The sequence below is a fragment of the Melozone crissalis genome, unplaced genomic scaffold, assembly GCF_028551555.1.
Source record: "Melozone crissalis strain CALT ecotype California unplaced genomic scaffold, PUWL_Pcris_2 ptg000042l_1, whole genome shotgun sequence".
NCBI classification, from domain to species: Eukaryota; Metazoa; Chordata; class Aves; order Passeriformes; family Passerellidae; genus Melozone; species Melozone crissalis.
Genome location: NW_026535820.1, coordinates 17792592 through 17806840, shown reverse-complemented (window position 1 = coordinate 17806840; position 14249 = coordinate 17792592). Strand labels below are relative to the sequence as shown.

General features: G+C 35.5%; 1 protein-coding gene across 3 annotated transcripts in view; it reads left to right on the top strand.

Annotated features, from left to right (window-relative positions):
* The window catches only part of MIB1 (MIB E3 ubiquitin protein ligase 1), a 71215-nt gene that overhangs the window by 25653 nt on the left and 31313 nt on the right, over positions 1-14249 (top strand). For all 3 annotated transcript variants that reach the window (XM_054285057.1, XM_054285056.1, XM_054285055.1), the window contains exons 9-12: positions 26-159; positions 1176-1283; positions 4691-4888; positions 7285-7436. In XM_054285057.1, the coding sequence (XP_054141032.1) occupies positions 26-159; positions 1176-1283; positions 4691-4888; positions 7285-7436 (592 nt within the window). The remainder of the gene's footprint in view (positions 1-25; positions 160-1175; positions 1284-4690; positions 4889-7284; positions 7437-14249) is intronic.

Sequence of the window (14249 nt, the reverse complement as noted above, 5' to 3'; positions counted from 1 at the left end):
GTTGTCGTTTGGTTAACAATTACAGAGAGATTGTCCCAGCTATTGAAAAAATTATTTGAAACCCAAGAGTCTGGAGATCTCAATGAAGAATTGGTTAAAGCTGCTGCCAATGGAGACGTTGCTAAAGTGGAAGACTTGCTAAAGAGGCCAGACGTGGATGTGAGTGTTCTGTTTTGGGAATATCTCCTTTGGGGGGCCTCTAGTGCTAAAGGAAGGGCAGCTCTTCTGAATACTCCTTGCCAGTAGGTAGTGTGTCTTCCTTAGAAGTAATACGGCTAGTTCCAGTATCTCTTCTCTCATTTGTTGTCCTGTGAAATGTGTGTGGGCTGTGTGAACACAGAGCTGTACATACTTTCTTGCTGGACAGATTTTGTAGTCTTTTATCTGCCGTAAATTAAGATACTTTTCAGCCTCTGACTGCCAGGGTTGCTGCAGAGAACCAAACATTCGCAATTACTGAAGGATATTCAAATTCTTTTTTTTTCAAGGGGCATAGAAGGAAGGAGGGTAGATTTTTCAAGATATTTTTGCTGTTGTGAGTTTGTTTTGTTTTGTTTTGTTTTGTTTTGTTAAAACTCACAAGGTAGATAATCTAATCTGTTCTCTGTCAAATTTCTTTACCGACTTGTCTAATACTGAAAAGTCTAAAATAAAATGCTTAGTAATTATAGGATTCCATTTATAGAACATATTTTAAAGTTACAGTCCTCCTCACTACAGTAGTAGTAATGCTTGGAGATAAGAGTCTGAACTTCGGTTCTGAGCACTGATTTTTATCTTAAGATTTGACAAAACATGGCTTTTTGTTCAGACTCTCTCCTGTTGTTGCCATAAATTTGGCAAGGAAGTTGTACCATAGAGCAGAGGACAGGTATACATCTGAGACTTGTTCTCAAAAATCTTGCCTTTACAGGAGTCACCCAAAGATGAATATTTTTAATTCAAGCATCATTAATGTTTGTTATAAATCCATTTCTTCTTCTTTCCTTCAATCTAGCTAATATAGAAATGAAATAGAGAAGCTCTAGGTGATCCATATATGCTAAGAAGGCATCTTAAAATTGTTCATTTGATTCTGTTATGTATGCTGTTGCTTTGAGTTTTCTCCTGCTGAACAGCCTTGCAGAGGTGTGTGTGTTTGTCTTGGAACTCACCCGCAAGTGTTGGCATTCCAGGTGAATGGGCAATGTGCTGGACACACAGCTATGCAAGCTGCAAGCCAGAACGGCCATGTTGACATTTTGAAGTTGCTTCTGAAACAGAACGTGGATGTAGAAGCAGAGGTAACCTAAAAATTTCAAAATATGCTTTGTGTGTTCTTAAACTTTGTTACATGCATAACAATTGTACTCAACTTGCCTTCTTTTTAAATGCCAGAGTGAAAAACTGCTTTTATAACTGTGATTGTGACTCCTACTCCTACTAAATGAAACTCCTACTAACAGTATTATGAAGGGTCAATATCTAATTCCTTACCACTTCTTATTAAATGAAATAAAACAACTAACATGATAGAGCTATGTAAGCCACCATGCCCTTCTTTCTTTCCTTTGGTTTCATTTCAACAGTAGAATACAATGGGAACTCTGCGTGAGAATTATCTATCAGCATACTCTGATATTTGCATTTTGAATTGATTTTTACTCAATTATTTGCACAGAATGCACTCTGATATTGCAACCATTTCTTGTTTTGCACAAGGCAAGAAGCACAAGAAGGATCTGTCAAATTTGATTTATTAATAATAAAAACTGAAGACTAGTGGGATGCTGAGAAATTAATTGTGCACCCAGTTGTTGTTTGCATAACAGAAAAATAACTTCACATGCTTGAGCATCTAGCATTATATTGTGTTTGATATACAGAAGTTAAAGAATATTAAGACATTAATGAGACAATGTAATTCTTGGAATTAAAATTATTTTATTTTTACAGACACACCATTAATTTATAAAGCTTTCATGCTGGCTTAAATTGATGCAATACATACTTGCTGTGGTCTGATTTCTGTGAAATAACTTCATGATAGAAGTAGTGCTTTCACTGCAGTATAAAGCAAATACTGGTAAAATTAGGCTAAACTGCTTCTTGTCTGTACTCTGGTGTTCAGAGCTGCCATGTTAATCAAGTGGTGGACTGAAGGGGCGGTTAGAAGCGTTAAAGAGATAGGTAGAAGCACTACTTAAACAGTTTGAAGACAATCCACCTGGTAATCTACTAGCACTAGAATTGTGAAGAGTTTCATGTTTGCTCAGGCTATAGAAGCACCATTACACTAGCATAAAAAAATTGTCAGGGATTTTACTTGACTTTTAAAGCCATCTTCACATAACTGTGTTGCTGAAGTGAGGATGGTTTTCCCACTTGATTATATAATTGCCTTGGTTATTATAATAGTAATAATATTCATAATACTATTAGATTTGTAGTTACATCTTTCAAACTTTAAAAATGTAAGCTGTTTTATCAATATTTTATACGTATATATAATGTTTATAAACATAATTGTTTACGAAATGCAAAGGTCAGCAGAGCTGTCCCATTAAGCAGAGAGCAAAAATGTCGTCCATTTACTTCACTGTTATGGTCTGAGGCATGGAAGCAATGGATAAAAATCCTTACTTTCCTTGCTTTGTAGCTAAGTTGGATATTTTTACACTTATAGTCATTACTTCAGAGTATATCCATTCATGATTACATTTTCTGGGAATATCGTCATTGTTTTCTCCTCTGTTTTTCTCTGATGTCTTAATGTACTCTACAAGTGGCCTCTGTTTAGTCAGAGAACAGTTGGTTATTGGTGTAGCTCAAAAACCCAATGTAGATATTGAATATTAAGAATATGTAACCTTCTAGGCTGAAGGCATTAATGGTTGTCAGTTATTATATGAAGAGTATTATATTATACTGTTGGCATGGATAGAAATGTAGTGCTTTTAATATTTAGATTTATATCTAAATGTAAACGTAAGTCCTAAGGACAGATGGTTTACTAGCTGCTAGCTTTTTCTAGATGAATTATTGCTATTGGGTAGGATTTAGTTTCCGAGATGATTCGCTTTGATGCTGAGCTAAAAAAAGGACCACATGATACTGGACCTCTGCTTATTAAAGTAGGAATTCTGTACATTAAGACTTAATAAAATCAGGCGGTTGTGTCTCAGGATTGAAATATGGTAAAACTAAAACAGTCAATAATTATACGGGGTTTCATCCATAAATATCTTGGTGCACTTTTCAGACTGCAAACATGAAGAGACAAATTACCATGCCTCTGTGAAACCAAGTGCTCTGTAAATACAAGTCTTGTAGCAGTTTAGGACTGGCACACTCTTGATAAAGATTGCCTCATAATGATCCTTATAACCAGATGAAAAATATAGAGTAGGTCCCCTTTCTGATCATTTTCCCTTCCAAATGGGCAAACTTTGGCTTTTTTGGACTGTTGGTTCTTGTTAGATGAGCCTGAGAAGTAATCCTGCAATCTGAGAAGGCATTTTGGTAGTGTGAGTTGACTTGGAAGGAAACAAAGTATCTTTTCAAAAAGCTGTAGAAGCTGCTATGTAGTGCCATATCTTGAAAGCCATATCCATGTTTTCAAAAAGATACATTTGATAATTAGGTGATAAGTCTTCTTCCACCATTGTAAATGCTGTAACTAGTCTCATTGTGCAAATAGAGTTTGTGCTAAGAGCTACTAATTTTTGCATAGGTTTACAATGTTTTAGAAATGTGCAATATATAATAAAAAGTACTTAGAAAGATGTTGCTGAAGAAGCAAATTGATGAGAAACCTGAGCTCACTCAGGAGAGGCAGTGAGCCATTGATCAGTCATGATTTTATTTTACAATTTTCAGTGTTTCTCTGTTTTCAAAATTGAATCCTACAAATGCATGGTTACATTAAACTGTGCAGAAATACCTAGCTAGAAACTAGCTTATGGAAGTTATTTAATCATGTAAACTTCCATTTTACTTCTATCTTTTCTATACTGTCATTAATGCTGAAATCACTTGATTGATATTTTAAAATGTTTCATGTTGTACAGTCAACTTCTATGAAGGTTAAAATTGCCCAAACTGACAAATTTGACTTTCACATTTTGATTCTCAATTTGTGTGAAACTGAAACAAACTGAATCAGAGTTTTAACACTGTGAATCATCAACACAGAATCAAAACTTCTAGTTAATGTCAGCATCAGTCACAAATTTCCTTTGGAAAAAGTTTTTTTTAAGTGAAAACCAAGACACATAATAAATCCTAATAAATACTAACCTAATTACATGAACAAGAAAATACTCGTGTCTTGCACTATGGTTTGGAATCTGTAACACTTCCCAGATTACAGGAAGAACTACCCTGGGATATTAAGTGTAATACTGTTTGGTCATTGGATTTAGTCTGTGGGGTTTTTGGTTCTTTTGTTTTGGATATTTTCTTGACAGTGATTGTTTTGTAGTAGGAACCCAAATGAAACCCATTTGAGTTTGATGAACAAACCACACAGAGATTCAGGGCAATAGTTATATATGCTGTGGATTGTCACATGTTTTAGAGCATATGTATTTATATATGAAGTGATTCTTCATCCTCTATTGCTGCAGTTTGAGCAATTATTTAATTGGGTATTTTAATGGTGTCATGGAAGTCTCATTTTTCTTATTACAACAAATTGTTTCCACTTCAGGACAAGGATGGAGACAGGGCTGTCCATCATGCAGCCTTTGGTGACGAGGGTGCTGTGATTGAGGTTTTGCACCGCGGCAGCGCAGATCTCAATGCTCGCAACAAGCGCAGGCAGACTCCGCTCCATATTGCTGTCAACAAAGGTCATCTGCAAGTTGTCAAGACTTTACTGGACTTTGGCTGCCACCCCAGTCTCCAGGTAAATTTTAATGGAGAGTCACTTTTCAGCTACTGAACTGTGTGATTCACTGCAAGTAGGTGATAGAAAAATTATGGTAAATGGCATTGAAAGGAACAGAGATGGTAAAGTTCTCTGTCTCAACCTCTACCCCACCATGTGATCAACTGTAACAAAAATGCTGTTCAGCCTGTTTGTTTTCTTGACAGCTAGATTGACACCTGGTTTATTCTATAGTTGATACTAATTGCTATTTTCACAGTCTGTAGTTATTTCTAATTGTTAACTTTCCTTCCTGATTAATTACTCCTGTATCGAACCCACAGCTCTGTGCTCCTTCTGCAAGCTACAGTTTAGCAGGCCGACAAGACTGTGGAAAGTTTTGTTAAAAGAAACCTTTTATTTTTTCCCCAAAATAGACTTATCATTGATAGAACTCTTTAGTCGGATTCACTTTCAAATATCTTTTTATCTAGAAAGCACTCGTGTAGGATCTCAAGTACCATAATTTCATAGGGAATTTCATCTGTAATGAAGGTGATGGAAGCAGTAGCATAAGTGCAATGTCCTATTTAGCAGGTAGAATGGAAATGTGCCATCAGATAAGCAGGTATCCCACTGCTGAATGCAGCTGCATGAACTGGATTAGTAAAACAAATGAGAATGGCTAAGTTTGAAGAGATTGGCATCAGAAAAAGCTGTAGTGGCCTGGGCAAATCAAGACATTCAGTAACAAGACATTACCTCCTTGTTTTGCCGTGTCAATAATCAGATTTTTTTGGGGCTGTATATCCACATAAAAGAAGATGAGCAAAAACTTTTTTGAAATTAATGTGCATAGTGATTGTTTATTTATCTCCTTCTGTGTCACTCTTAAGGTACTGTCTTGATCTTGCTGGGATTGAGCTGTTCTATCCATCCAGATCCTGTTTAGTATTTGTTGAACAGTAGGTATAATAAGGAGCTTCATGTGCTGAGACCAGTGAAGGGTGATTGTAACTCACATAGGAACTATGGGTAGCCAAAGTGGATTTACCCAAGTCTAAATTACAGAATTTTGTTTCAGTTGAAAAAGTCAGTGGAATGGTGCAAGGATGCTGCATCTGGAAAATATAATTGGCTATTGAAAAAAATGAACTTTCAGATTCAGCATGTGTGCTGAGGAACTGCAATGTGCAAATGTGAGTAGGTGATTGATTTTGTCAATGAAAACACAGGGGAGCGAGACTGAGGCATGACTGGAATTTAACTGGCCAGCACTCTACTACTGTGGCCACTCACTCTGTAAACATATATTAATTAAATACGAGCATTTAAACCAAGTAAAAGCTACGTGATTTGGTTCTGGCAAATTGGTTCACACTGGTTCAAGTGCCATATTCTGGCACTTTTCGTTTGGCAGGTTTTGATTCTCACTGTAGAGATCTGTTTTTGTACTAGTGAATTGCTAAAATGTTCAGTTTCTGTGTTAGCTTGCAGTTGAGTCAGTGTTGGTGGCAAGAGACTTCCTGACTTAAATGGTGCAACAATTTTACTGGAAGCATCAATCTGGAGATTTTGCCTATGTAGCTGGAAGTAAGCTTAAATGGATGTGTTTTCTCGCTGTTAGTCTAGGGCATTTCTCTTCAATCCAACCATTTGAGTCCTTGAATAAGTAATGTACAAAATGCTTCTAGGAGTAACAAGTATTTTTTCCTTATTTGGGATACTTAAAAAATAAAGCATTAAACTACAAGTATAAATTCTTTGCTTGTTCAATTGTGCTGTCAAGTATTATCATGTGCCTTGTGTAATATAATCTTGCCAAAACAAGTTAAAAGCTTAATATTGCATTCTGACATTGGCTTTTGCTTCATGGAAAGTTATATGCTTCAGTTAAAACAACAGATATGCCTACTTTTAGTACCTGGACTGCATTTTATTTTGATTTGTCTATGCTTTAATTTCATACTGTCATTTTGGTATTGTCTTCTACATGGTTAATTGCTGGCTAAACTTAGCATTTATTACTCAAAATTCCATGCCTCCTTTTGCCTGTCTAGTCTTCCCTCTGTCACATTAGTTTTTGTTGCTGTCCTGTTATTTATAAATTTTAATTTGGGCATCCAACTCCATCTGGATGAGCAGCATAGAGAAGTCATTATCTTCCCCAGTGTCTTCAGCACTATGGGGTACAAAGCGTGGTTCTGGCAGTAATGTGTCTGTACAATGGTGGAGCTCAGGGTGGGGCTTCCCACTGAAGCATTTGCAAAACTGGAGCAAGATGAGAGGCAGCTTGCTCTGAACTGTGCAATATAGCAGCACTCAGGTCTGGAAGAGCTGTTTTGTGTTTATGCAGTCAGTTTTCCTAGTGATATTTTAGCATCTTTTTAATGTGGATGCATGCAAAAATTGACATAAACTGTTTCTGGTTTTAGGATTCTGAGGGAGACACTCCACTTCATGATGCAATAAGTAAAAAGCGTGATGATATCCTTGCTGTACTCTTAGAAGCTGGAGCAGATGTTACTATCACCAACAACAATGGGTTTAATGCTCTTCATCATGCTGCACTAAGAGGAAACCCTAGGTACAGATTTCTTTTTAATTATTTTTTATTGTATGTAAAAGGAAAACAAGTACAGGTGAGGGTAGAACTATGGTATTCTTTCAGAAGGTCCTTATATCTGCATGTAGATGTATTTCTTAAATGTTGATGTTGCTTAGCTATCTTTCTAATGTTTGGAAGCCCTTACTAGAATGAAGCTAGGAGTCTGCTCAGTTTAATGCCTGTATCCAGATAACTCCAAATTCCTGAGAAATCTCCTGTCATGGCTATAAAATTTTGCCAATAAAAGTTTTGATAAATAAGTTAGTAAGAGCTTGAAGATGAAATCGTGATATAGGATAAAAATAGTAAATACTGCTGTTTCCCTTCTTGAGTATTGGAATTGATAAAGGAATTTGAGGTTTTTAGAAATACTTACTTGTGGATAATTATTAAGTAAACCGTACACTTCTAAAGCACTCAGGATTATTGCATTAAATTATATTTGTCAGTATTTGAAACAGTTAATTATATTTTCATAGCAGTATATCTAGAAGGAATTTTGTGTTTTAGCTTTTATATAGCAGCTCAACTGAAAAAATTCATTTTAAAGCATAGTTTGTTTTATGCTTACTGCATTCTATATGTCTATATTCAATTTTCAGTTAAGGTAGCTCTTGAAAAATCCTTCATAGATAGAACTTTAAAGAAAAGTTGTGTTGCTGATTCCTTATTACACTGTGGATAAATAGTATTTTTCAAAGCTGTCATGCCAACAAGACTTCAATAATACTTTATCCTTGGGTGGAGTATTTAATATAGTTTACACAAAAGAAGAAATGTGCATGTTTCCTTACAAAATTTGGCTTTTCAGTTGAGAGGAGTTGGAGAAATAATGCTGTAAATTTGTATAAATTCCACCCATTATTAATATATGGGATTAAAATCTAGGTTAGTCTCTTAGAACACAGCTATCAAGATTGATAGTTAAAAAGTAAACATAATTATTATCTATGTTTGTGGAATGGAATAATTTAATGAGGTAAAAGTAGTGGCTGGAAGTGTTGATAGGACGAATAAATGTTTACCATTTTCTACAGTACTCATAAAAGGTCTTTATGAGAACATGTCAAGGACCAAGGGAAGGGAGCTTATTTTTGGCATTCAGAAGACAATTCTTCCAAGTCTCATTTGGTAATTTGGTAACTTCTTCCTCTAAAGTGAGTTCTTCCTACTTATATAACAGCATTAGCCCAGAGCACTGTTTCCTGTCTCAGTTACCCTGGTGGGGTATATTTATTTTTTTTCCCTGCAATGCTTTTCCTCAGCTCTTGTGGTAGTTGGTTTGTGTAACCATAATCTCAAGATGAGATGTAGGGAAAGTGTATGGGGGAAAAAATGTTTTTCATAGGCATGTGCTGGAGATTTTTCTGTGGGTGAGTATTTTAGCAGTGACAGACCATTCATTTAATGGAGGGATCCAAGTTGTAGTTCAGACTGTATCAGTTTGATGGTTGGTAGAATGTGAAGTATAGTGCAATTTTAACCAGAATCCTTCCTCCTTTACAAAAGTTTTCATTGGAAGTATTGGAAAATGTTTCCAGTATTGGTGATTTGAATGCTGTGTGGGTTCCCTCCATACAAGGGGTTTCACTAGTATCTAAAACAGATATTTAATATTCTTTCTTGGTTGCAGTTCCATCTGAGCACTGCTCAAGCATGTGGAAAAAGAATTTTGTCTCCCATCATGGAAGGAGTAGTTTAATCCAAAATATCTAATGCTCACAGCATTAGATATTTTACCCATCAGCCTGGGAAGAAATAATTGAAAATGAAACCAAAATAAATCTATTTTGATTTCTCCCCCTAGCCAAAAGTTGTCATAATATTTTCATTCATCTAGGAGTTGAGTTTTATATTCCTCAAGACATCAGTGATACTCCTTTGTTTCATTGCTGATTTTGTAGTTCTGCCACTTGCCTGTTTCTGAATGAAACCAAAGTTTTTGTTTTTACCACTTTGTTTTTCTAATCTGATATACAGCAACGGCTATTACTGGTCTGTTAAATGCACTAAGCACAAGCTATTTAAAACACTGTTAAAAATAACCCCCTCATCTTTAGCTTATTACTACTGTGGGTCACAGACAGTATGTAATAGGTTCTGCTTGAAACCTTACTTTGAGACCTATCTTTCCTCATCTAAGCTTCCCTGCTCCACCTAAACTGAAATTTTTGTGGCTTCAGGATGTGGTGCCTTATATTAATACAATGCATTAAATTCTCCTTATATTCAAATATATAGATATATTATGTAATTTCTGTATTATTTTATAAAAGTTAAACACGTATTCAAATATATATATAAATGTGTAGGCATTTGTGTGCATAGCTATAATTCTAAAAATTAAAAATGTGCTATGTATGCAAGAATTAATGAAGTTCACATGCACCATCCTTGTTGAGGATAATAAAATAAATATATGTGTTAAGTGCATGAGTATCACAATAAATGGAGGTGGATTTCTGTAGTATTTTTTCTGGTTGATGTCAAATAGGTATTTGGAACCAATTTCATTTTCAGAGCAAAATTTCTTGTTTCTTGAGTTCTGACCTTTATAAATAATAGGGAGATAAATGTCCCAAGACAAAGCCTACAAGTTATGCTGAGAAGAACATGCCAAAGTTTTTAATTTTTCATATGAAAACAAATACATTCTATTTTAAATGTTTGAATATTGGATAAATAATATAAGAAAGATAGCGATTTATGTCAAATACTGCTGAGATTTTCTCAGCACTTTATCTTCCATGGCAGTTTGGCTGTGTTTTCCACAAGTCAAGGTACAGTGTGTTTCAGAGAGCATCCTATTCTTAGAAGAATATTTCTCCTTTTCATGTTTTGCTTCTCTTTGTACCTTGTGAATTGGTACAGAAGGAACTTTTGGTTTTTGTGCTGATGTATAATATTGAAATGTAGAATGAATGTTAGTTAATGCTGTAGGTAGCTTTAAACTTGTGCATGGGAGATAGAACTAAAAAGAAATTTTAAATTAAGTATGGGAAAGTTAAACTTTTATTTAATACATGGTTTCTTGTTCGTGATTTTTAACTGAGTCAGTCATATTAAAAGTGCATTTATTTTGGACTTTTTTCAAAGTACTGTGAGCCTCAGAGCTTGGCAGACTTTGCCTCTTCAGTGTTAATGAGATTATTTTTTTCAGACAGAAAAAAGGAGAGTAAAATTTGAAAATACTGTACAGATTGGTTATTTTTGCCACGCTATCATCTCTTGCTTGTGTTTGATCTATTCGCATACCTGTGACTTCAGATTTTGAGCTGAAGACATGACTGTGAAGTGTAGGCGTATTTTATATCCGTTGCCCCAGTTAGTTTTAGATTTGCATTGTATCTTGTGAAGAGAGCTTTATTCACTCTGCAGCTAGCATCTTAAATAGAGGCTGCTCTTGGAGCTGACCTGACTTCACACACGTGCATGATTAGTTCTTCAGGGCAATAAATTCTGCTGGACTTTAAATCAAAAAATTAAAGTCTTGGAGTGAGATACAGATCTTAGGTATTGCTCTCCAATAGCAAGAAGTATGTCATCTTTATGTTCCTAAACTGGCAAGCAGGAGATTGTGGTTTAAAATAGAATTGTAACTTTTCCCCATGGTTTTCTTATTATTTGGGCGATCTCAATTTTTTTTTTTAGATTTGCAGATGGTTTGAACGGGTTGGCAGTGAGATTTCTAACTGTAGCAATTTAATTGAGAGGTGGGGTTTCTCACTTCTACGTAGTGTTAATGAGTGTCTTCAGGAAGTGTCTGCAGGACTCACGGGCTGTGTTGTCATGGAGGTCTCAGAGAGACAAGTTCTGAGGAAATGAGAGTGGTACAATTATTTTCTAAACCAGTCAAAGTGGTTTTTTGCTTTTGTATTTGCAGTTCCTGACAGTAAATGTAGGTTAAGCTCTAAGTGCAAAGAGAGTCTGTTTTTAAAACCTCTTATTAAAGTATTATGTTAGAAAATGCTTTGGAAGAATACTTTTGTTCAAGTTGGTTTGGAGGAAGAGTATAATCTTCATGAGCAGACTGTTATTAGGTGGCAGATTAGCCTGTAGTTGTTGAGGTCAGTAACAAATTTATTATCTTTAAGTAGTAAATAATGTGCCCGACAGATACAAAATGGCAAATACAGTTCCTGCCCTGGGGAATTTCCTTCCTTGTACAACATAAAAATGGGGAGAGGAATGTCCAGAAAGTAAACCTGCCCTGCCAATACTGTTCATGATTGTTTCTTTTTGGGTTTTGGACTTTTTTGGTAAGTTCTGCTAGAAAGGGTACCAGACTTGAGGAAGAATACAAGGGACAATAAATCATTAGGAAGTGTTTATTTCACTGCTTACCTATCTTCTTTATAAATATTGTAAGAGATGGTTTTTACTGCATATGGACAAAATGTTAAACACCAGTAGCTATTTATTTACAAATACAAACTTGAAATTTTGGAATACAGAATTTGCTACACTCCTGGTTACCTTCCATCTTCAGGCTGCCTAGAAGTTCAGCTGGACTGAAGAGAGGACTACATAATTGCTCTGAGCAGGTTTCATGAGCAGTTTTAACAACATCAGAAATCCTGTAGTGATCAATGCATAGCTACAGCTGGTTGAAGGGGACCAAATCCATTGAAGAGGTGATTTGGTTCCATTTTACCAGCTTTAGCAAAGCATTGGAGTGCAGGGAGCTTATAATTCACTAACACATTTTAAAACACATGAGCAGTGCACAAAGAACACGTGGCTTTCTTCTGTGTTACACAATTTGTCTCTTGTCAATGCAAATTTTTAACTCTTTCCTAATTTGGAGATGGTATAATTAAAAGCTGTACACCGGAAAGGCCTGTACAGATTTGTTCTGTCCTTGTGTATTTCCTTGAGGATATTTGGATGAGTCTTAAATCAAATCATAGTTACAGTTTAAACTTTGTCCTGTCTAGTGTAGTCAGATTTTAGAATAGGTTAGAAACTGTAGTCTTAAAGTTTCTATCAGAAATAGATAGAGCTCCCTTACTTCTTTATGTTAAATTTTACTGGGGAAGAACATTTCAGTTTCCTTGTCACCCTCCTCCCCCCCTTCTCCTCATTCATTTTCTGGCAGGTTCCCTTTTGCAGCTGCTTTTATGCTGTAGTTGGTTAGCACAAATATAACTGCCAAGTGCTTTCAATTCCATTGCTATATCTCTGGTTAGTATTAACTTTTTAGGAATGATTATATAATATAGCAGGATAAATTTAATATTTTTTACCTAGATAACATATGTAAAAATGTTTAATGCCAGAAAAAGACAGCTTTAAAAGATTTATCTGGGGTTGCATTTCTTCTCAACTAAGGTCCTTAATACAAAATTGTGTGAGCTCACATAGCTTTTTTTTTATATCATACAGAATTCTTTCTGAGCTTTGACTGCAGTGGAAATTAGGGGACAATCTTAGTTCAAACCCTTCTCTAGTAATGAGTATGTCAAGGATAGTCGATGTGTGTTTGTTGCATAGTCTGATGATGGTGAGAAGATCTATGTTAATATATTCCCCAACACTGTGTATCCTAATAGAAATGTAGCAGGTGTGTCACTTGGACTTAAGCATCAAGATGGCTATAAAATGAGTTTCTATTTTTACCAGTTATAGAGGAACTGTTTTACAGATACAGCTGCTCAAGTGCGCTTTTGGATGGCAATACAGTTTCATGTACTGGCCATATCGGGACAAAAAACGGCTGTGGAAAAAAAGCCGTGTAGCATTTGATAATGTCAGCATCTGTTATCCCTGTCAGTCACACAGTTGAAATGTTTGAGTTACAACTGTGTCAGCAGATGCCCAAAGTTCAACGTGTGCTCGGTTAAAATTGAACAGCTGATCTAAGTGATGGATGTGACATTTTAGAGTGACTGGGTATGTATTCTTAGAGATATGCTAACATGAACTAGCAGGAAGCAATGTCAACATATAATTTTAACTTTTGTATCACTCTGAACTGTCATTTTGTGTCAGAATAACATTGCAATGTTATGCAAGGGAGAACACAGTATAATAAATTGTTACCAAAAACCTCTTGGTAATTGGATAAATTAAAGCTGTTAAAAAAATCTGTCCCATTTTATAGAAGAAGCTAAATCAATTGGTGCTGAGCGCAGGAACTCATCAGGAAAAGAGGAAAATGCTTAGCAATTAACCCCTCAGTGAAACTGCTAGTTATACCAAACTGCTTCTGTGAGCATGACTGAGTTTAGTGGCCTTGTTTTATTCAGAAAAGCTACTGCAATTTGATTTGTTTCCCACTATAAACCAGGTTTTAATTTAGATGTTAAGATACTGTAGCCTTCGTGTCAAAATATCTGCTCGTAAGAGAAAAAGGTTTAAAAAAAGTACTGAAACTTTGCTTTCTTAAGCAGGTAAGGTAATATTTCTGCTTGCATATATATATATTAATATGTAGTCTCAGGTGTTAAAAATATCAGGCTCGGATATTGTTAGCTGTTTGAGAATTATGTATTTAAAAATTAGTTCTCCATCTAAAAATTGTGTGTTGCTTTTGTTTATTTTTCTTGTTTGTTTTGGTTGGAGTTTTTTTCCTCACAGACATTTTAGTAAGCAAAGGGCTACAGTTAAAATCTTTAATCTGGGCCAAATGTGCGTATTTATCATGGACATATCCTATTTAATAACTGCTTTTAGAAGGCTGCTGTCATGAATAGAAATGGCTGAATTGATGAGTGGGGAGTTCTTTCCTCGCATTTTCCCCTTGTTCCTGAATTTGATGTTGAGTATCTTTACCTAGGGATAGTATGCATC